Genomic DNA, 22582 nt, shown 5'->3' on the forward strand with positions numbered 1-22582 from the left:
TCTTTTAAAATCAACTTTAGCCAGGTGTGGTGGCTCATGCCTGTAATCCCAGCACTTTGGGAGGCTGAGGCGGGCGGATCACAAGTTCAGGAGATGGAGACTATCCTGGCTAACACGGTGAAACCCCGTCTCTACTAAAAAAAAAAATACAAAAAATTAGCCGGACTTGGTGGCGCACACCTGTAATCCCTGCTACTCAGGAAGCTGAGTTGGGAGAATCACTTGAACCCCCTCCAAATTTCATGAGCTGAGATGGCACCACTCAGCTCCAAGCTTCATTTCTTTTGCTTAGCATGTTTTTGAGATTCGTCCGTGTTCCTGCATTTATCACTCGTTACTTCCTTTGCATTGCCAAGTAGTATTTCATTATATACTTAAGCTGCATTTGTTTTTTTCATTCACTGACAGGATTTTGGGTTGTTTCTCATTTTTGGCTATTATGAAGAAAGCTGCTAGGAACACTTCATTTAAGGTTTTGGGGGACATGTTCCCCCATGCCCGTATCTTTTTTCCAAAATGGTTATACCAGCAACGTGTAGAGTTCCAGTCATTTCACATTTTTACTAACGCCTCATGCTTGTTGCTTGTCAGCATTTGTCATCTTAGTCATTTTAGTAGGGGGTAGAGTGTTACTTCATTATGGTTTTAATCAAGACATTGTCCTGATGGCCACTGTTTCGGAGCACTTTTTGTACAAGTTTATTGGCCATTCTGTTGTGAAGTATGGGCATTCATCTTTTGCCCTTTTGTTATTGTTGGTTTCTTGTTAAAGATTTCAAAATATTCTGGACACAGGTTCTTTGCCATATGTATGTTGTGTTCTTACTGCTACTGTAACATATTGCCACAAACTTAGTAGATAAAAACAACAGAAATGTATTATACTTCTGGAAATGAGAAGTCTGAAATGGTACTCAGTGCTATAATCAAGGTTGTCAGCAGGGCTGTGTTCCTTCTGGAGGCATTTCTTGCCTTTTCCAGCTTCTAGAGGCTGCCTACATCATTTGGCTTGTAGCCTCTTCCTTCATCATTAAAGCCAGTAGCACAGCATCTTCCAGTGAATGTCTCTCTCTATGACTTTGACCCTCTTGCCTGCCTCTTATAAGGACCCTGCTGATCACATTGGCCTTACCTGGATAACTCCCCATTTTAAGATTCTTAACTTAATTATTCTGCAATACAAGGTAACATAATCCCAAGGATTATAACATGGACGTCTTGGGGGGCCCATTATTCTGCCTTCCATATATATATCATGAATATTTATCTCAGTCTATGACTTGCCTTTTAATTTTCTTAATGGCGTTTGAATAGCAGAAGTTTTGTTTTTTTTTTTTTTTTTTTTTTTTTTTTTTTTTTTTGAGACGGAGTCTCGCTCTGTCACCCAGGCTGGAGTGCAGTGGCCGGATCTCAGCTCACTGCAAGCTCCGCCTCCCGGGTTCACGCCATTCTCCTGCCTCAGCCTCCCGAGTAGCTGGGACTACAGGCGCCTGCCACCTCGCCCGGCTAAGTTTTTGTATTTTTAGTAGAGACAGGGTTTCACTGTGTTACCCAGGATGGTCTCGATCTCCTGACCTCGTGATCCGCCCGTCTCGGCCTCCCAAAGTGCTGGGATTACAGGCTTGAGCCACCGCGCCCGGCCTGAATAGCAGAAGTTTTGAATTTAATGAAGTCTATTTCACCATTTTTTTTTTTTTTTTTTTTAATGCTTAGTACTTTTTGTTCCTAAGATCCACAAGCATGAATACTTTCTCTGATGTTTTCTTATAAGATGTTATAGCTTTAGGTTTTACATTTGGGTCTGTAATTCATTTGAGTTTGTGTGTGTATGAAATGAGAGACAAGGTTCTTTTTTTCCCCCTTCAGGGTGTCAAGTTATTGCAGCATCATTTGTTTTTTACAAATCATCATTTGTAAAAGGATTTGTAAAAGAATTGCATCATTGAATTGCAGTTTTTTATTTGTTTGTTTGTTTGTTTGAGACGGAGTTTCGCTCTTTTTGCCTGGGCGGGAGTGGTGCAATCTCGGCTCACTGCAAGCTCCGCCTCCCGGGTTCAAGCAATTCTCCTGCCTCAGGCTCCCAAGTAGCTGGGATTATAGGAGCCCGCCACCACATCCTGCTAATTTTTTGTATTTTTAGTAGAGATGGGGTTTCACTATGTTGGCCAGGATGGCCTCTATCTCTTGACCTCATGATCCACCCGCCTTGGCCTCCCAAAGTGCTGGGATTACAGGTGTCAGCCACTGCGCCTGGCCTGAATTGCAGGTCTTTTCTGGATTCTGTTCTGTTGGTTTAATATATGTATGTGTTTATAGCAAGAGCATCTGGATTATTGTAGCTTTATATTAAGTCTTAAGATTCATTCTTTTTCAAAATTGTTTTGGCTATTCTAGATCCTTTGCATTTCTCTACATTTTAGAATTCACTTCTGTATAACAGAAAAGCCTCCTGGGATTTGACTGGGATTGTATTTAATCTATAGATGAATTTGGAGAGAATTGATATCTTAACAATATAAAAGTCTCCCAATCGATGAACAAGGTATATATCTCTCTATTTATTTAGGTCTTTAATTTTTCTTAAAAATGTTTATACTTCTTAATGTTACAGGTCTTGCACATATTTTCTTAAATTTATCCTTAAATTTTGTTTTTGGATGCTATTGGAAATGGTGTTTTAAAACATTTCAGCTGGGCGTGGTGGCTCACGCCTGTAATCCTAGCACTTTGGGAGGCTGAGGCAGGCGGATCACCTGAGGTCAGGAGTTTGAGACCAGCCTGGCCGGCATGGTAAAACCCCATCTTTACTAAAAATACAAAAATTCACCGGGTGTGGTGGCTGGTGCCTGTAATCTCAACTACTTGAGAGGCTGAGGCAGGAGACTCTCTTGAACCCGGGAAGTGGAGGCTGCAGTGAGCCGAGATCGTGCCATTGCACTCCAGCCTGGACGACTAGAGTGAAACTATGTCTCAAAAAAAAAAAAAAAAAAAAATTCATTTTCTAATTTTTTTTTTTTTTTTTTGAGATGGAGTCTCGCTCTGTCGCCCAGGCTGGAGTGCAGTGGCGTGATCTCGGCTCACTGCAAGCTCCGCCTCCCAGGTTCATGCCATTCTCCTGCCTCAGCCTCCCAAGTAACTGGGACTATAGGCGCCCGCCACCATTCCCAGCTAATTTTTTGTATTTTTAGTGGAGACGGGGTTTCACTGTGTTAGCCAGGATGGTCTCGATCTCCTGACCTCGTGATCCGCCTACCTCGGCCTCACAAAGTGCTGGGATTACAGGCGTGAGCCACCGCGCCCGGCCATTTTCTAATTTTAACTAGTTTATAGAAATACTAGTATTTTTTGGTTTTGTTTTGTTTTTTTTTTTTGAGATGGAATTTCGCTCTTTGTTGCCCAGGCTGGAGTGCAGTGGCGTAATCTCAGCTCACTGCAACCTCTGCCTCCCGGGTTCAAGCAGTTCTCCTGTCTCAGCCTCTGGAATGACAGGCGCCCGCCACCACGCCACCTTGGGCCCCCCAAGATGTCCATGTTATAATCCCTGGGATTATGTTACCTTGTATTGCAGAATACTTAAGTTAAGAATTTTAAAATGGGGAGTTATCCAGGTAAGGCCAATGTATTTTTTGTTCTAAATACAAAAAATAAAAATATTATATTTTTAGTAGAGACAGGTTTTCACCATGTTGGCCAGGCTGGTCTTGAACTCCTGACTTCAGGTGATCCACCCGCTTTGGCCTCCCAAAGTGTTGGGATTATAGGTGTGAGCCACCGCCCCTGGCCATACTAGTGACTTTTTTTTTTTTTTTTTTTTTTTTTTTTTTTTTGACATGGAGTCTCACTCTGTTGCCCTGGCTGGAGTGCAGTGGCACGATCTCTGCTCACTGCAGTCTCCGCCTCCCAGGTTCAAGCGATTCTCCTTCTTCAGCCTCCTGAGTAGCTGGGACTACAGGTGCCCACCACCACACCTGGCTAATTTTTTTGGTATTTTTAGTAGAGGCAGGGTTTCACTGTGTTAGCCAGGATGATCTCAGTCTCCTGACCTGATCTGCCAGCCTTGGCCTCCCAAAGTGCTGGGATTACAGGCGTGAGCCACTGTACCCAGCCCATACTAGTGATTTTTGTATATTGACTTTGTATCTTGAGACCTTGCTAAATTCATTTATTAAATCTGGTACATTTTTTGTAGATTTATTAGGATTTTTTTTTTTTGAGAGTCTAAAAGTGGGCATGCCTCTTCTGTTGCTCGGTCCAAGTGTTGGGTTTGAGGGTTAAATCAGTCTACTCAAAAGCTGAGCTGAGTGTGAGTTTTGTTGTTGCTATCATTGTCTTCAGTGCCCCACTGGCATGGGATCCTGTTTGTTACCTTCTGGTTAGGTGAGGTCTGAAATGCCCTTATTTATTTATTTTTATTTTTATTTTTTTAAAAATATTCCACTTCTACCCTCAGCCTTGGCCTTGCTAGTGCACCTATACCTCAGAGGGGATCTCTCTTTACAGTCTTGGCCCCCCCCTTAGCAGTAGATTGCTGTCAGTTACCGCTTGGTCCCTGCAAGCCTGCAGAGTGATGGCAACAGGGGACCGAGAGGTCTCTCTGTTTCTCTGCTGTTGGGCAGGACCTGTGTTTTTGAGTCTCATTAACATCTGGTGGAAGTCTGTGCAGAAGAGCATGGGAGCAGGCATGAGTCTTCCTTGTTTTCTACGGCTCCTACAGGGTCTGTACTCTTATCCTAGCCCACATTTTGCCTTTAGCAGTTAAAAACCTCGCTTAATTCTTTTTACCCAAATAGCATGTGATATCACTTCCTCCTGGGCTCTGCCATAGGTGAGCCAGCGTTCACTCCCCATCTCTCCTTGGAAGGGCCTGACTTAAAGATTTCAGAATAATTGGTTGCCCTGAGACCTGATCCTTGATGGGTTCAAAAAAAGTGATGGGCCAGGCACTGTGGCTCATGCCTATAATCGCAGCACTTTGGGAGGCTGAGGGGGGTGGATCACTTGAGGTCAGGGGTTCAAGACTAGCCTGGTGAACATGGTGAAACCCTGTCTCTACTAAAAATACAAAATATGAGTCGGGCGTGGTGGCAGCCACCTGTAATCCCAGCTTCTCAGGAGGCTGAGGCAGGAGAATTGCTTGAACCCAGGAGGTGGAGGTTGCAGTGAGCAAGCAAAGATTCAGCCTTTGCACTCCAGCCTGGGCGACAGAGCAAGACTGTCTCAAAAAAAAAAAAAAAAAAAAGTGATGATTTTATAATTTATCTTTGACACTTTCCAGCTTTCTATATCCTAGCAGAAATAGAAGTCCAACAATTTGGGTGGAAGGAGGGAACTACCTACCAGGTTCTATGCTTATAACCTGGGTGACGAAATAATCTGTATACCAAACCTCTGTGAAACCACTACAATTCACCTGTATAATTACATGTATAATGCACATATACCCCTGAACCTAAAATAAAAGTTAAAAATAAAGGCCCAACAATTTGATTATGTGTGCACTCTTGTTCCTTTGTTTTTCCTGCCAGGGAGCTCTTGAGCTCCTTGGATCCAAATAAAAATTAGGAAATTTTTCAGACATCATCTCTTCAACGATTTTTCTACTCCTCTACTTGATTTCTGAGACTTTCAATCAATTACATGTATGTTAGACTGTACAGGGAACTGGAGTTCTGATCTTTTGTATTTTCATCCTTTTTTCCTTTTCTTTCATCCTTTTTTCTTTCTGCTTTCCCTTCCCTTCTGATACATACTCAGTAGTGGCACTGCTGGATGATAAGGTATTTCTAGTTTTAATTTTTTTAGGAACCTTCCCACTGTTTTTCATAGCGGTCATACTAATACGCATTCTTATAAACAGTGTACAAAGGTTCCCTTTTTTCCACATCATTGTCAACACTTATCTTTTATCTTTTTTATAATAGCCATTGTAAAAGGTGTGAGGTAATATTTCATTGTAGTTTTAATTAATTTATTTATTTTTGAGATGGAGTCTTGCTCCCGTCATGCAAGCTGGAGTTCAGTAGCATGATCTTGGCTCACTGCAACCTCCACCTCCCAGGTTCAAGCGATTCTACTTCCTCAGCCTCCCGAGTAGCTGGGATTAAAGGCATGCGCCACCATGCCTGGAGAATTTTTGTATTTTTAGTAGAGATAGGGTTTCGCCATGTTGTTCAGGTTGGTCTCAAACTCCTGACCTCAGGTGATCCACTCACCTTGACCTCCCAAAGTGCTGGGATTACAGGTGTGAGCCACTGTGCCCGGCCTATTTTTTTCTTTAATATTTCTGGCCTACAAATGATTCCATTAGCTCATTTTTTTAATGCAGTGTATGAAAGTTTCCGGTCTTCTACATTTTCACTTGCATTTGGTGTGGTCAGTCTTTTTAATTTTGGCCATTTTAGTGGATATGTAGTGGTATTTCTTTGTAGTTTTAATTTGCATTCCCTAATGAGTAATGATGTCTGCCATCTTTTCTTTTGTGTACACATTTGTGTGTGCACCTGCCTTCTGTATATTTTCTTTGGGAAGTGTCTGTTCAGACCTTTTCTGTATCTACAAAATTGGGTTATTTTCTTATTATTGAATTTGAGAGTTCTTTGTATATTTTGGATATGAATTCCTTTCTTTTTTTTGTTGGGAGACAGGGTATTGCTCTGCCACCCAGACTGGAGTGCAGTGGCACAATCACGACTCACTGTAGCCTCAACCTCCTGGGCTCAAGCGATCCTCCCACCTCAGCCTCCTTAGGAGCTGGGACCATAGGCATATGCCACCACACCTGGCTAATTAAGAAGTTTTTTTTTTTTTTTTTTAATTAAGATATGGGGCCTGACCACGTTGTCCAGGCTGGTCTTGAACTTCTGGGCTCAAGTGATCCTCCTGCCTCAGCCTCCTAACTTGCTGGGATTACAGGCATGATCCACCACATCCAACTGACTTTTTTTTTTTTTTTTAAACTCTCTCAGGTTGTCAGGAGATGGATACGAATCTTTTACTAATCTGTGCTTTGCAAATATTTTCTCCCAGTCTGTGACTTATCTTTTCATTCTTTTAACAGTGTCTTTTTGAAGAGCAGAAAATTCTAATTCTCATGAATGCCAGTTTATCAGAAAACATTTTTAGGGCCTGTGCTTTTGGTTTTCCATGTTGAAAATCTTTGTCTAACCCAGGATCAGTCTCCTATGTTTTCTTCTAGAAGTTTTATATAATGTTAGGTTTTACATTTAGGTCTGTGATCCATGTTGAGTCAATTTTTATATAATGCATGAGGTATGGATCCAAGTTCACTTATTAGCATTTGGATATCCAGTTGTTCCAGCACCATTTGTTGTTATGTTTATTTATTTATTATTTACTTATTTAGAAGCGGAGTCTCGCTGTGTCGCCAAGCTAGAGTGCAGTGGCGGATCTTGGCTCACTGCAACCTCTGCCTCCAGGGTTCAAACGATTTGTCAACCTCCCAAGTAGCTGGGACTACAGGCGCATGCCACCAAGCACAGCTAATTTTTGTATTTTTAGTAGAGACGGGATTTTACCATGTTTTCCAGGATGGTCTCGATCTCTTGACCTTGTGATCTGCCCGCCTTGGCCCTCCCAGAGTGCTGCGATTACAGGCGTGAGCCACCGTGCCTGGCCCTGTTGTTCTGTTTTTTTTTTTTTTTTTTTTTTTTGAGACGGAGTCTCGCTCTGTCGCCCAGGCTGGAGTGCAGTGGCGTGATCTCGGCCACCTGCCGGGTTCACGCCATTCTCCTGCCTCAGCCTCCTGAGTAGCTGCGACTACAGGCGCCCGCCACCACACCCGGCTAAGTTTTTGTTTTTTTTTAGTAGAGACGGGATTTCACCGTGTTAGCCAGGATGGTCTCGATCTCCTGACCTCGTGATCCGCCCGCCTCAGCCTCCCAAAGTGCTGGGATTACAGGTGTGAGCCACCGCGCCCAGCCTGTTGTTCTGTTTTTATATATATGTGTTTATGTGTGTGTGTATATATATATATATTTTTTTTTTCTTTTTTTTTTTTTGAGACAGAATCTCGCTCTGTCGCCCAGGCTGGAGCGCAGTGGCGCAATCTAGACTCACTGAAAGCTCCGCCTCCCAGGTTTACTTAGGCCATTCTCCTGCCTCACCGTGTTAGCCAGGCTGGTCTTGATCTCCTGACCTCGTGATCCACCCACCTCGGCCTCCCAAAGTGCTGAGATTACAGGTGTGAGCCACCGCGCCCGGCCGCCATTTTTATCTTTTAAGCCCCACCCTCAGAAGCAACCGTTCGTGAAAAAGGCTTTCTTTTCTCTGCAGCATTGCTTTTGAGCCTTTGTCAAAAATCATTGAACATATATGTGTGAATTTATTTTCGGACTCTTTATTCTATTCCATTGATTTTTCTGTCTTTACCCCAATACCACACTGTCTTGATTACTGTAGCTTTATAATAATTCTTGAAATCAGGTAGCGTTGGCCCTCCACCTTTGTTCTTCGTTTTCAAAGTTGTTTTTGCTATTCTAACTTCCTTGCATTTCCATGTGAACTTTACAGTCAGCTGTTGATTTCTATAAAAAAGCCTACTGGGAGTTTTGACTGGGGTTGTTTTAGAGCTATCATTCAGTGTGAGGGTGCTGAGATTTTGGTGATACTGAGTCTTCTGACCTATGAGCAAGCTGTATCACTCCATTCATGTTTGTCTCATAATTTTGCTCAGCAGTATGATGTAGTCAGTTTATAGGTCTCTCACATCTTTGTGAGATTTATTCTTAATGTTTAATATTTTTTCTGCTGTTGTGAATGGTGTTTTATTTTTCAGGTTTAATTAACTCACTTTGTTGTTCTTGTGTAAAAACTCTATGTGGTGGTCATGGTTGGAGCCCAGGTCCTCTGCATGGAGACTTTGGAGTAGGTTTTTTTTTTTTTGAGATGGCATTTTGCTCTTGTTGCCCAGGCTGGAGTGCAGTGGTGCCATCTCGGCTCACCGCAACCTCCACCTCCCTGGTTCACGTGATTCTTCTGCCTCAGCCTCCTGAGTAGTTGGGATTACAGGCATCCACCAACATGCCCATCTAATTTTTGTATTTTTAGTAGAGATGGGGTTTTACCACGTTGGCCAGGCTGGTCTCAAACTCCTGACCTCATGATCTGCCTGCCTTGGCTTCCCAAAGTGCTGGGATTACAGGTGTGAGCCACCACGCCCAGCCTAGTATAGGTTTTCATAAGATGGTCAGTGAATTTCTTTTTTTTGTTTTTGTTTTTGTTTTTTTTTTGAGATGGAGTCTCGCTCTGTCGCCCAGGCTGGAGTGCAGTGGCCGGATCTCAGCTCACTGCAAGCTCCGCCTCCCGGGTTTATGCCATTCTCCTGCCTCAGCCTCCCAAGTAGCTGGGACTACAGGCGCCCGCCACCTCGCCCGGCTAGTTTTTTGTATGTTTTAGTAGAGACGGGGTTTCACTGTGTTAGCCAGGATGGTCTCGATCTCCTGACCTCGTGATCTGCCCGTCTTGGCCTCCCAAAGTGCTGGGATTACAGGCTTGAGCCACCGCGCCCGGCCAGTGAATTTCTATTAGGTGAGATAGCTGCAGGTCTTAGAGATGGCATTGAAGATGGCCTTTGCAAAGTTGCCCAAGATGGCAGTGCAGCCCCTGGCTAAGTGGTAGCAGTTGTATCCCATCCGCCCCAGCTTCGTGGGCACAGGGGCTGAGACAGTATCAAGTAGGTCTGGCTGTGGGATGAAGTCCCCTAGCACAGAGCCTCAGCGTCCTGTCACTTTTCTGGGAACAGTGTGGGGCTGCTAATGTTGTGTCCCCCTCTGGAGGCCCTCCTCATGGGACATTAGAGAGGTTGGCCAGGATAATGGTCTCACAGTGGCAGTGGCTACCTCCTTGGAGCATTTAACACCTAGACAGACATGACTGTTGTAGTCCCTGATGGTAACAGATGGCTTGAAGCTCATCTGCTGGACAGGTCTGCTTTTGCATAGGCATAAGGGCTATCCCCAGGAAAGAGTCAGTGATCTCAGATTCCCTGATGGGCAGGAAGAAGAGAGAATCTCCTCTAGGAACTTCATCTTCATGTCCTTGACCTGAGTATTTACTTGGCTGATGGGTAAATGACTTGGTTGTAAGAAAAAAAGTTTTTGGAAGTGTAGTGTTTATGTGGAGTTTTTTTTTTAATGGCTGATTGCCAGTTGTTTACCTCCTTTAGTCTTACAGTAGCGTGTCTCAAGGCAGGTTATTGGGGGTGTGATTTTCAGTAAATGGTCCCCTTTGGTCTGACTCTTAACAGGTACTGGAGGCGCAAAGAAGGCATCAGAAGGAGAAATCTGGCATCATACCTACCTCACCGACGCCCTACACTTACAACAAGGTACAGGAAGAGATACTTCTCTTCATTTGGCCGATGCAGCCCCTCTCCTTTAGTGAGGCGTTTGTGTCCCTCTGGGAGTGTGGCCAATTCCTTTCTCACCCCTTAATATTCCTGCCCCAGAGAAGCAGCCAGACTCACAGAAAAGTATTTGGAATTCAAGTTTTTGTTTGATGAAATATCAGATAAGGTTCAGCCAGACTCGCAGAAAAGTATTTGGAATTCAGGTTTTTGTTTAATGAAATATCAAATAAAGTTTGTACCCATTTAGCTTTTGCAGCAGTAATTAGGGGCTGTGATCATCATTCAGGTTATTTTTTTGACTGTCCATACAGTCCACTGGCCACACTGAAAAGATATGGTTGGCTTGTGGTTTTGAGGGGGAGGCCATTTCTGAGACACAGACGCTAGAGAACAATTTGTGATCATTTATGGCACCATTCTTTCTTACCCCATAAAATACCCAACTTAGAACAGTATCTGATACACATAGCATGGGCTCCTAAATGTTACTTGGTAGTGTGATGGTTCTTAATCTGTAGCCCACATTTTTTTTGTTGTTGTTTTTTGAGACAGTGTCTTGCTCTGTCGCCCAGGCTGCAGTACAGTGGCGTGATCTCAGCTCACTCCAACCTCCACCTCCTGTGCTCAAACGATTTTCCTGCCTCAGCCTCCCAGGTAGCTGAGATGATAGGTGCATGCCACCACACTCGGCTAATTTTTGTATTTTTAGTAGAGTCGGGGTTTCTCTGTGTTGGCCAAGCTGATCTCAAACTCCTGACCTCAAGTGATCCGCCTGCCTCAGCCTCCCAAAGTGTTGGAATTACGGGTGTGAGCCACTGCACCCAGCCTGTAGCCCCCATATTGATCCTGTCTGCTTTTTTTTTTTGAGACAGAGTCTCACCCTGTCACCCCGGCTGGAGTGCAGTGGCACAATCTCGGCTCACTGCAACCTCCGCCTCCCCGGTTCAAGCAATTCTCTTGCCTCAGCCTCCCAAGTAGCTGGGATTACAGGCGCCTGCCACCACGCCTGGCTAATGTTTTGTATTTTTAGTAGATATGAGGTTTCACCATGTTGGCCAGGTTGGTCCTGAATTCCTGACCTCAGGTGATCCACTCGACTCGGCCTCCCAAAGAGCTGGGATTACAGGTGTGAGCCACTGCGCCTGGCCGATCCTGTCTATTCTAAAGCACAAGAGGTTTAGGGCCTCTTGAAATAGACCGCGGAGTCACTGAGTAAGTAGATCAGAGAAAAGATGCTACTTGGGGACTTGAGGCTAGATGTAGATGACAGAAGGGGCTGAGAATGGTAAAAAGGCAGTAGGCTGGGACACTTGCTGTGGCTCCACTACTCTTAATCTGTGACATTGGTGAGGTCACTTGGTTTCACTCTTGACAGAGGACCTGAGAGAGGACATGATCTCTGTAGTATTAGTTTCCTTTCTGGAAAGTAAGGGATTGAAGGTCCCTTTCCACCCCTGTAATTTTATTCTGTTCTACAGCATGGGCTGTGTCATCCACAAATATCTACTAGTATAATGTGAAAACATGGACAGGCTGGGCTCAGCAGCTCACGCCCTATAATCCCTGCACTTTGGGAGGCCGAGGCAGGCGGATCATAAGATCAGGAGATCGAGACCATCCTGGCCAACATGGTGAAATCCCATCTCTACTAAAAATACAAAAAATTAGCCGGGCGTGGTGGCGGGCACCTGTAATCCCAGCTACTTGGGAGACTGAGGCATGAGAATCGCTTGAACCCAGGAGGCAGTGGCTACAGTGAGCCGAGATCGCACCACTGCACTCCAGCCTGGCGACAGAGCGAGACTCCATCTCAAAAAAAAAAAAAAAAAACAAGAAAACATGAGTGAGAGTACCTGAGACACCCCATTATTCAGCCTTTGCACAGAGCACCACATAGCTGTGGTGTGAGGGGGAGTGTGGGGCCCCAGTGGCAGGCTCACTGGGCTGCCATCTTAGGCAGATACCTCTTTTATCTCGCCATTCAGGAAAGGCTTGAATTGAAGCCTCTGCAAACCCAGTTTTCAAAGCAAATGGAGCTGCATTTAACTAAAATAGGAGTCCGTCCTTTATGCAGTGATTATAGGCCATGGAGTCACCTTACTTCCTGCAGACATGGTAGTTGGTAGCAGTTTCCTTTTTTTCACAGTATCTTCCCCCAGAATGGTGTAAGAGCTTGCAAATGGACCTAGTGAGTCCTTCATGGTCAAAGGAATGCATTTAGACCTTCTGTTCTTCCCTCCAGTCCTCTCCATGATCTGTGTACTGCTTTGGGCCTTTACGAAGTGGCCTGTGCTGTATTGTAGGTGAGCCTACCTGTGTCTTAGTTGCTTTGTTTCTACATAGAGGTTTCACAGCCAGCTGGTTTATATCTATTCTTTTCTGGCTGGGGCAAAGCATCCTGTGCCTGTACACAGGGATCAGATAGGTGCTTGGGCCTAAAGAGTGAGAGTGAAAGTACCTGTACATTTTATCCCAGACTGGCTTTGTATGATGGAATGCATGTATGTAGTATTGGTAGCTTATTGAAAATATGGAGAGAGGCCGGGTGGCTCACGCCTGTAATTCAGCACTTTGGGAGGCCGAGGCAGGAGGATCACAAGGTCAGGAGTTTGAGACCAACCTGACCAACATGGTGAAAGCCCGTCTGTACTAAAAAAAAATGCAGGCCAGGCGCAGTGGCTCACGCCTGTAATCCCAGCACTTTGGGAGGCCGAGGCAGGCGGATCACAAGGTCAGGAGATCGAGACCATCCTGGCTAACATGGCGAAACCCCATCTCTACTAAAAATACAAAAAATCAGCCGGGCGTGGTGGCGGGCTCCTGTAGTCCCAGCTACTCGGGAGACTGAGGCAGGAGAATGGCGTGAACCCGGGAGGCGGAGCTTGCAGTGAGCCAAGATTGCGCCACTTTACTCCAGCCTGGGCGACAGAGCGAGACTCCGTTTCAAAAAAAAAAAAAAAACAAAAATTAGCCGGGCAGCATGGTGGCACGCCTATAATCCCAGCTGCTCAGGAGGCTGATGCAGGAGAAGGACTTGACCCTGAGAGGCGGAGATTGTAGTGAGCTGAGATTACGCCACTGCACTCCAGCCCGGGCAACAGAGAAAGACTCTGTCTCAAAAAAAAAAAAAGAAAAAAGGAAAATACGGAGATAAAGACTAGTTCTCCTAAGATTTCCTTCAGCTTTCCTAGTCTCTGTTAAGTGACTCTAGTTTATAGCAGCCTATATATTGCAGGGGCTATTCCTGAGTCTGTCTGTCACGGGGTGTTTCTTTGGGGGCTCTGCTTCTGCTGTGAGTGACCAATTTCTTTTTTTGGTTTCAGAGCTGTGATTTGTGGTCCCTAGGGGTGATTATCTATGTGATGCTGTGCGGATACCCTCCTTTTTACTCCAAACACCACAGCCGGACTATCCCAAAGGATATGCGAAGAAAGATCATGACAGGCAGTTTTGAGTTCCCAGAGGAAGAGTGGAGTCAGATCTCAGAGATGGCCAAAGATGTTGTGAGGAAGTGAGTTCATGGGCTGCTGGGCAGGGAGGCCAAGGAAGCCTCCAGGTGGTGGAGCTCAAGGGAATGTGGGTAGAGAAAAGTCATTGGTTTCCTAGGCAGGCTCCTCCCTGTTTTAATATCACAGAAATCTCTCTGGAGCCTGAGGTGACTCTTCTCAGTGTCCACACCTGGGTGCGAATGAAGCTTTCCTCCCTCCTGTTGCATCCCTAGACTTTGTCCCCAGGGTGTGAACCCAGGTCCCTCCATAGCCAGTCTCTGCACATTAATTCAGGACCCTAAATTATAAACCTGGCGTACTGTCCTTCTTACATGTGAGCCGGCATGTCATTTGGGACAGATACAATGCCAGGAGATGAACTAGGGGCTGAGATGACAAACAGCATCCTTGGATGCTGTGGGCATGTGGGTTTGTCAGGCCTGGACCCCACCCTCCACCTTGACACTGCCAGTTGGTTGCTCTGACATATCTTTTATTTTTTATTTTTTTTGAGATGGAGTCTTGCTACGTTGTCCAGGCTGGAGTGCAGTGGTGCAATCTTGACTCATTGCAACCTCTGCCCCCTAGGTTCAAGTGATTCTTCTGCCTCAGCCTCGGCAGTAGCTGGGATTACAGGCGCCCACTACCATGCCCAGCTCATTTTTGTATTTTAAGTAGAGATGGGGTTTGACCGTGTTGGCCAGGCTTGTCTCAAACTACTGATCTCAAGTGATCTGCCCACCTTCCCAAGTGCTGGGATTACAGGTGTGAGCTACCACACCCAGCCGCTCTGACACATCTTAAGATGGGAAGATTTAGTAAGAATTAGGGCTAGGGAGTGGGTGAGGGAGAGTTGATATTCAGAGTCTTTTGGTAGCTGGAGGACTAGGTAGGAAGTCAGACCTAAATTTGAATATGTTTGTTTTTTCTGCCCCCCTGTGTGGGAGGCTGGGTGCCCGTGGACTTAGGCACTGCTCCTGTCTTCCCACTGCTGGGTCTTCACTGAGCAGTGTCTCCCTTGTTGATCTCAGTTTCTTCCTCTGTAATGGGATGAAGGTACGTGTTTAGGGGCAATACCTGGGAACTGTCTCCCGACAGTACAGCCATTTCTCCATGGAAATTACTCCCTTTCAAAAGTGAGCTCGTCCTGTTGATTGGAGGGTGGGGGTTGGGGCCAGGTTCTGTGTGCTGTAAAGAGGAACTGTTTTCTAAAATAGACAAGTACAAGTTTTTAGGAACGTGGGTGCAATGATTAAATCACCATCTGTCTTCACATGCTATTTCCTTGCTGTAATCCCAACTATTTGACCAAAATCTCAATGTCCTAGAAGTAGTTCTTTGCCAGCTTTCTATAAAATACATTTCCTGTCCCTAGAGCAACACTGATTATCTTTTTGGTTTTGGGATCTTCCAGATAATCCTTACTTTAGAATCTGAAGCCATCTGTTCAGAATGATACAGAGGAAGGTGGCAGACAAGCTGAAGGAGCAGTCAGGCATGTTGTCCTGACATTTGTAATGAGAGATGGAGTTGGAAGGAGGGAACGGGCTGAGATGAGCTAGAAACCACATCACTGGGAATGAACGAGATGGAAAGAAGCATGATCTGAAGGCAGACAGCACAGAAGCAACGCCCTGGGCTTAGAAGGAAATGCCATCCCTGTCTCAGAGACTCTAGGTTTTTAGCTTTTGAATGTCTGTGGAATAATGGGCTCATGACCTGCCATATGGTGACATCTAAGAGTTTTATCTTGGGTAGCAACCTGCTTCTCCAGAACCTCATGACCCTTCAACTAATTCTGCACCACTATCAGCCAAAAAGAGCACTCTGAGTTCCTTTTGGAAGTTAAAGCCCATTGTCCTAGAAACCTCAGTATGGAGATTCAAGGTCTTAGGAACTATAAACCATAGGTAGGATTACCTTATTAAACCCTAGAACTCAAAAGTATCACTGGATTAAGCCTTTTTCTACCTTTGTAATCTCACTTTTTGCAGTATAGAAAAGATTGCCTCTAGCCATAGTACCCCTACCAGTGATTGGAGACTAGAATCCCACCTGTGCTCTGCAGGTGGAAGGCCCAGACTTAACAGAAGTCAGAAGCAACCAGAGTTGTTTAGAGCCAGGTCCAGGAACTTCCTATGGCCTTTTAGTAGCAACTGTGCATGGCAGCCCTGTTGGCGTTTTCTCTACAGGCTCCTGAAGGTCAAACCGGAGGAGAGACTCACCATTGAGGGAGTGCTGGACCACCCCTGGCTCAATTCCACCGAGGCCCTGGATAATGTGCTGCCTTCTGCTCAGCTGATGATGGACAAGGTTTTGAATGATGTTTACTTTGTTGACTGAAAAGACTGTTGGGAAGGAATGCTGGGGCTTGGCTCAGTGAGGGGTTAAAGGCAAAACAGTGCAGAGTACACGATCCTTCCCAGAGAAACATCTCTGGTTTCCTCAGAGTCAGGATCCAAAATAAGGAACTTCTTTTGGTAAAAGACCAAATCAAGGCCTAGTGAATACACACTAAGGGAGCACTCAAAGGAATAGCCTCCATATTTCTGCTACAGGACTGGGGGCACAGAGCAGTTTAAGATACCCTCCCTTTCCCCAAGGGGTTTAAACAAGACTGGCTGAGAAGGCAAGGCCAATAAACATGAAACAAAGAGGGAACATTTCAAACATCAGAGCTTTGCATGTTAACTGTTCTGTGAATGCTGTGGGAATTCAGAAAAAGAGCACATCTTTGAAGGGATGTAATTTGCCCAAAGAGAAGGCAGAACCCCTCACATGTATTAACTACTCAAATTCTTCAAGGACAGCGCATGCCCAAACATGAGAACTCAGATGCTGCAACACAGTAGACAGTTAATGTAACGATGATGTATTTGCATCTGTTTTGTTGCTTATGCTGTTCACCACACATGGGCATCATCAGGAAAAATAACTTGGCCTCACTAATGGGAAGTTAATGAGACGGGTGTGTCAGGGCCAGGCTTTGCAAGTGGAGAGAGGGGTTTAAGTCTTAGTGGGACGCAACTGAGAGGCCATGGTAGCTTTTTGAGAAGAGATTTCCCACTAGGAAGGTATTTAGAGATAGTCAGTCAGACTTGGCAACTCACGGACTTGCCAACCTAATACTTCTGCAGTAATCTAGAAGTCAGGGGTGGCTATGGGAGCAGAGAAGTAGAGGTGAATAGGCTCAATAGTTTTGAAGAAAAATTTCTACAGCTTTTTGTGATAAGACTAGATATAAGGGGACAGGAATGACATATCTGGTGATAATATTGACAGGAGGTGGGGGTTGCATTGAGCTGAGATCCACCACTGCACTCCAGCCGGGGTGACAGAGTGAGACTGTTTCAAAAAAAAAGTGGTCAGGATGTGAGTGATCAACTTTGGAAGTGTAGAACACTGTCCAACCAAGCCCTGTCTAGGAGCCTAAGCTCATGACTTTGAGCTGTTTCCTCCTTCTGTCAGGTCATTACTGATGAGGGGGATGTGAAGGTGCAGAAAGGCATAGCCAGGGCTGGGTATGAGTATACAGAGCCCTTAAATGAGTTCCAACTTTTCCTGATCTAATTTTATGCTCACCATGGAACTACTTTTTAAAATAGTCAAATTTTGACTGGGTGCAGTGGCTCACACCTGTAATCCCAGCACTTTGGGAGGCTGAGGTGGGCGTATCATTTGAGGTCAGGAATTCGAGACCAGCCTGGCCAACATGGTGAAACCCTGTCTCTACTAAATATACAAAAATTAGCCAGGCGTGGTGGCACACACCTGTAATCCCAGCTACTCGGAGGCAGGAGAATTGCTTGAACCCAGCAGGGGCAGAGGTTGCAGTGAGTCAAGATTGCACCACTACACTCCAGCCTGGGAGACAGAGCAAGACTCTGTCTCAAAAAAAAACTTTTGTTGTGAAAACTCAGATGGTACAGCAGTGTTAAAAGAAAAAGTAAAAGTTCCCTTTCATTCCCCTGCCACAGTCACACTCCTCAGAGGTGAGGTAATCTATGGCTTGATGTATACTTCCTGATCGTTTTCTGGGATACGTACACAGATACACACATTTTGTCCTTTTAAAATACAAAAATGGAAAAAAAAATTTAAAAAAAAATACAAAAATGGGATCATATTCCTGTGAAGCCTTCTGATGATTTGGTCTGCCTGTAGTGAGATCATACACTGTTCACGAAAGCACAAACTTCAAGAGTTCCAGACTCCATGAGAGCTATTTCTCACTGTAGATTATTTGACTGGTTGTGGCCTCTGTCATGTGGCCTTAGGCTTGGCCATGCCCTCCATGTGAGATGGTCAGGGCTCTGAGCTGTCGGGGCTGAGGTGAATCAATACCGTCTGTGAGACTTCTTGGGCAGCAGCCTGCCCCCCTTTCCGCTGATGTCCATATGTGCCTCTCTTTACACTTCCCCTCAGTAGTGGCTATGAGTGGGGATCCTGCTGGTATTTCTTACTTGCTTTTCTGTCGCCCCACCAGGGAAGAAGGGCTAGCTGTTGTATGACCTTTGGTTGGCTTGGTGTTCCCTGGTTCCTGCTGATCCATGGGGAAGAGTCCTCTGCCTTATCAAAATATTTCTATTCCTTCAACATAAGAGTGAAATTGCCTTCTTAGTACTTTGAGCTTTTCCTTTCCACTTTCTTAGTCTGGCTTTTTAGGTGCCCAGCAATGAATATGAAAAACTGACGGCAGTGTTTGCATTCAGGCAGTGGTTGCAGGAATCCAGCAGGCTCACGCGGAACAGTTGGCCAACATGAGAATTCAGGATCTGAAAGTCAGCCTCAAACCCCTGCACTCAGTGAACAACCCCATTCTGCGGAAGAGGAAGTTACTTGGGTAACTGAGCTTATTTCTTCGATTCTTCTTCATGGCTGGAATGGCTGAGTACTGGGTTCTCAAATTTAAGAAATTTAACTTGCTCAGCTAGGGATCTTTCTTTGGCCTCTGAAGAGGGTGGAGAGGATAAGCTCTTTAAATAGTATCAGGAGTTGGACACTATTGTTATTTTTCTATTATTTTTCTGATATATCCGTTACCTTATATTTAGAGTTAATATCTATCCAGAGTTGGTTTTTGGATTCTCACGTTGTCATTACCCCTCCCTCAAACTCTTAAAGCACCAAGCCAAAGGACAGTGTCTATATCCACGACCATGAGAATGGAGCCGAGGATTCCAATGTTGCCTTGGAAAAACTCCGAGATGTGATTGCTCAGTGTATTCTCCCCCAGGCTGGTAAAGGTCACACCATTTACTAATCCTTTGTGTGTGTGTGAGTGTGTGCAGGGGTGGGTGGGTGTATGCATGTACATGGCAAAAGGAATGGCTTAATTTTGGGTTGTCTGTTTCATCTTGTGTTATAAGAAAAGTATATTATATAAGGTAGTCTGTGCCCACTAAAAAGACTGGACAGTGGGAGTTCAGAAATGCAGTTAAGTTCTACCTCTCCTTTGGTTTTCTGTGAAATTTCTAGTTTAGACTTAATTGGCAGTGTCAGGTGCAAGCATGCAATTTTGTGTTTTCTTAGTTTGACAACAAGGGCACAGACTGGGGGATGGAGAATGGAAAATGTGGGTAGGGTCTAAATCTCATTGCAGGCTGTTCACTATTTCCAGAGCATTTTGAGTGCAAGGCTGCCATTAGCTCATAAATATGAGAATACCTCCCTAGTTCAGAAGTGACTCCTGCTGTTACTCATATCATGGGCAGCATGATATGAGTGGGTCTTTGGAGTGAGACTTACACGTGGGTCCTTTGGAGTGAGAGCTTTCTTTCGTTATGTTCTCTCTCCACTCATCGGCGGGTGAGGGGCTGTTCTCAGCAGATAGATGCTTCACGTACTAGGCCAGAAAATGGGTATCTCCCTAGATTCCTTGGGTTTTAAGAGAACTCATATAGTGTACCTCAGATAGCTTTCTAAAGTAAGAAATGAGCTTAGCAGAGAGAAAGTAGCCCACTCTCCCACTTTTGGTCTTTGGTTGACCAGGTGTCTTGTTCAGCAATAGAGTCTGCCACAGCCTATTTCCCATCCCCCCGGTGCTGAGACTCTGGGGCCATCAGTGGATTTGTATGAAGATGTCAGAGTAAAAAAGAGTCCAAATACCAGATGCAGTCTACATAATGTAGGGACTAGCAGTAAAGCCCGTGTCTGGTGAAGTTTTGCACATTCAGTCATCATTTTTCAACCAGTTGGACATCACGTTCTTCCATCTCTCACACTAAAACCCCATGATGCTGCAGGAAAAATGCAAATTCCTCTTCATCCTTACCAATAGGAGAGAATGAAGATGAGAAGCTGAATGAAGTAATGCAGGAGGCTTGGAAGTATAACCGAGAATGCAAACTCCTAAGAGATACTCTGCAGAGCTTCAGCTGGAATGGTAGGAGCCTTCATCACTCTCTTCCCCAGGAATACAGACAAGTGATTATGTTTAGAACACATAGGATCTCTTTGGTGCCTGAGCTGCGGCTGTTTTGAAATGAAGTGAGGCTGGCTGGAGAGTGAGTGGAGCATTGTGGAATGGGGGTTAGCTCTATATTAACTGCCCCGGCATACCTAGATATCTGGCCCTTTCACTTATTTTCCAGAGTTCAAGTGAATTGTGTGTTGCAGATTCAACACTGGAAAGCCCCCATCACACACCACTTGGGTTAAAAAAAAAAAAACCCAGATTTCAGAATTCCTCTCAGATACCAGGACTATTTACCAGGTCATTAAGAAGCAACAGATGCTGAAGGGGAGAGAGAGGACAAAGTGCCAGCAAGTCCACCCTGCTGACCCCGCTGATCTGCTTAGCTTAGAGAAGAGCTGTTTCACGAAAGAGGAGAAAGTTTGCCAGATCTACTGCTGGTTAAGTTTTTTTCCCAAAGCAAATAAGGTAGAGATATATTTCTTGAACTGCCTTTTTTTTTTTTTTTTTTTTTGAGGCGGAGTTTCATTCTATCCCCCAGGCTGCAGTGCAGTGACGCAATCTTGGCTCATTGCAACCTCTGCCTCCCGGGTTCAAGTGATTCTCCTGCCTTAGCCTCCCGAATAGCTGGGACTACAGGTGAGTGCCACCATGCCCAGCTAATTTTTGTATTTTTAGTAGAGATGGAGTTTTACCATGTTGGCCAGGCTGGTCTTGAACTCCTGGCCTCAAGTGATCCACCTGCCTCAGCCTCCCAAAGTGCTGGGATTACAGGCATGAGCCTCTGTGCCTGGCTTGAACTGATTTTAATATTGTCTTTCCAGTTGAGCAAACTGTACTAGACTTACACTCCAGGATGCTCAGGGAAGGGGGCAAACTTAAGATTTCAATGCCTCACTTGTTTCTTTTTTTTTTTTTTTTTTTTTTTTGAGACGGAGTCTCCCTCTGTCACCACGCTGGAGTGCAGTGGTGCGATCTTGGCTTACTGCAACCTCCCCCTCCTGCACTCATGTGATTCTGCCTCAGCCACCCAAGGAGCTGGGACTACAGGCACGCACCTGTATTTTTTTTTTTTTTTTTAGTGGAGACGGGGTTTCACCATGTTGGCCAGGCTGGTCTCGAACTCCTGACCTCAGGTGATCCACCCACCTTGGCCTCCCAAAGTACTGGGATTACGGGTGTGAACGACAGTACCCGGCCTGCCTCACTTGTTTCTTAGACATGCCATAAGAAATCTAAAGTGCTAGCCTGGCCATTCCCATTCTTGGAGGAGATTCACTTTCCTGGGATTTTTTTAAAGAAAAATTTCAGGGCCAGGCATGGTGGGTCATGCATGTAATCCCAACACTTTGGGAGGCCAAGGTGGGCAGATCATGAGGTCAGGAGATCGAGACCATCCTGGCTAACACGGTGAAACCCCACCTCTACTAAAAATCCAAAAAAAGAAAAAAAAAAAAATAGCCGGGCGAGGTGGCATGCGCCTGTAGTCCCAGCTACTTGGGAGCCTGAGGCAGGAGAATTGCTTGAACCTGGGAGGTGGAGGTTGCAGGGAGCCGAGATCACACCACTGCACTCCAGCCTGGGCAACAGAGCGAGACTCCGTCTCAAAAAAAAGAAAAAAGAAAAATTTGAAATGTCATTTTAGAAAAGTGATCACATACGAAATATGAACTTCAGTGAATTTTCACAAAGTAAACACTCCTCTGTAACCAGCACCTAGATCATGTAGTAGAACATGCATCCTCTTCCAGTCCCTCCCTCCCTCCATTCAAGGGTAATCACAGTCCTGATTTCTAGCACTGGAGCCTCATTTTGCCTGGTTTTGTATTCTTTGTGAATGGAGTCAGACAAGTCTGCATTCTTTTATGTCTGGCTTCTTTTAGTCAGTTATATTTTAGTCATTATATTTGTGGCATCCATCCATGTTGTGTGTAGCAGCAGATCATTCATTTTCACTGTATGAATGTGTGCTATATTTGTCCATTGTACTGTTGAATGGACTTTAGGATTATTTCCAGATTTGGGGAATTAAGGGCTGTGGTGAATACTCTTGTGAATGTCTTTTGATGAGCTCATTTATCTTACGTGTATAGGATTAGAATTGCTGGTTCACGGAGGTCTTCATCTGTCTGGCTTTAGTGGGTGCTGCTACCAGTTTTTCAAAGTGGTTGTATGAATTTATGAACTCCCACTAGCAGTGTTTGGGGGTTCTGGTTACTTCATATCCACACCAGCTCTTGCTATTGTCTTTTAAAAAAATCTTCGTTATCTTGGTTAGTTTGTAGGTGGTATTGCAATGTAGTTTTAGTTTGC

General features: G+C 45.0%; 1 protein-coding gene across 12 annotated transcripts in view; it reads left to right on the forward strand.

Annotated features, from left to right (window-relative positions):
• MAPKAPK5 (MAPK activated protein kinase 5) overlaps nt 1-22582 on the forward strand; it is a 51390-nt gene that overhangs the window by 27605 nt on the left and 1203 nt on the right. For 2 of the 12 annotated variants that reach the window (XR_012420688.1, XM_074007902.1), the window contains 7 exons: nt 3401-3608; nt 10265-10345; nt 13690-13877; nt 16047-16167; nt 18567-18697; nt 18979-19100; nt 20135-20239. Coding sequence is in view for 9 of the 12 variants with exons in the window: in XM_074007902.1 (XP_073864003.1) it covers nt 3483-3608; nt 10265-10345; nt 13690-13877; nt 16047-16167; nt 18567-18697; nt 18979-19100; nt 20135-20239 (874 nt within the window). In the remaining 3 variants the exon portion in view is untranslated. Of the gene's footprint in view, nt 1-2420; nt 2543-3400; nt 3609-10264; nt 10346-13689; nt 13878-16046; nt 16168-18566; nt 18698-18978; nt 19101-20099; nt 20240-22582 lie in introns of those variants that run through there. The other 10 variants (XM_065525262.2, XM_065525260.1, XM_074007903.1 and 7 more) reach the window with 9 other exon arrangements.

This window comes from Macaca fascicularis, chromosome 11, assembly GCF_037993035.2.
Source record: "Macaca fascicularis isolate 582-1 chromosome 11, T2T-MFA8v1.1".
Lineage (NCBI taxonomy): Eukaryota > Metazoa > Chordata > Mammalia > Primates > Cercopithecidae > Macaca > Macaca fascicularis.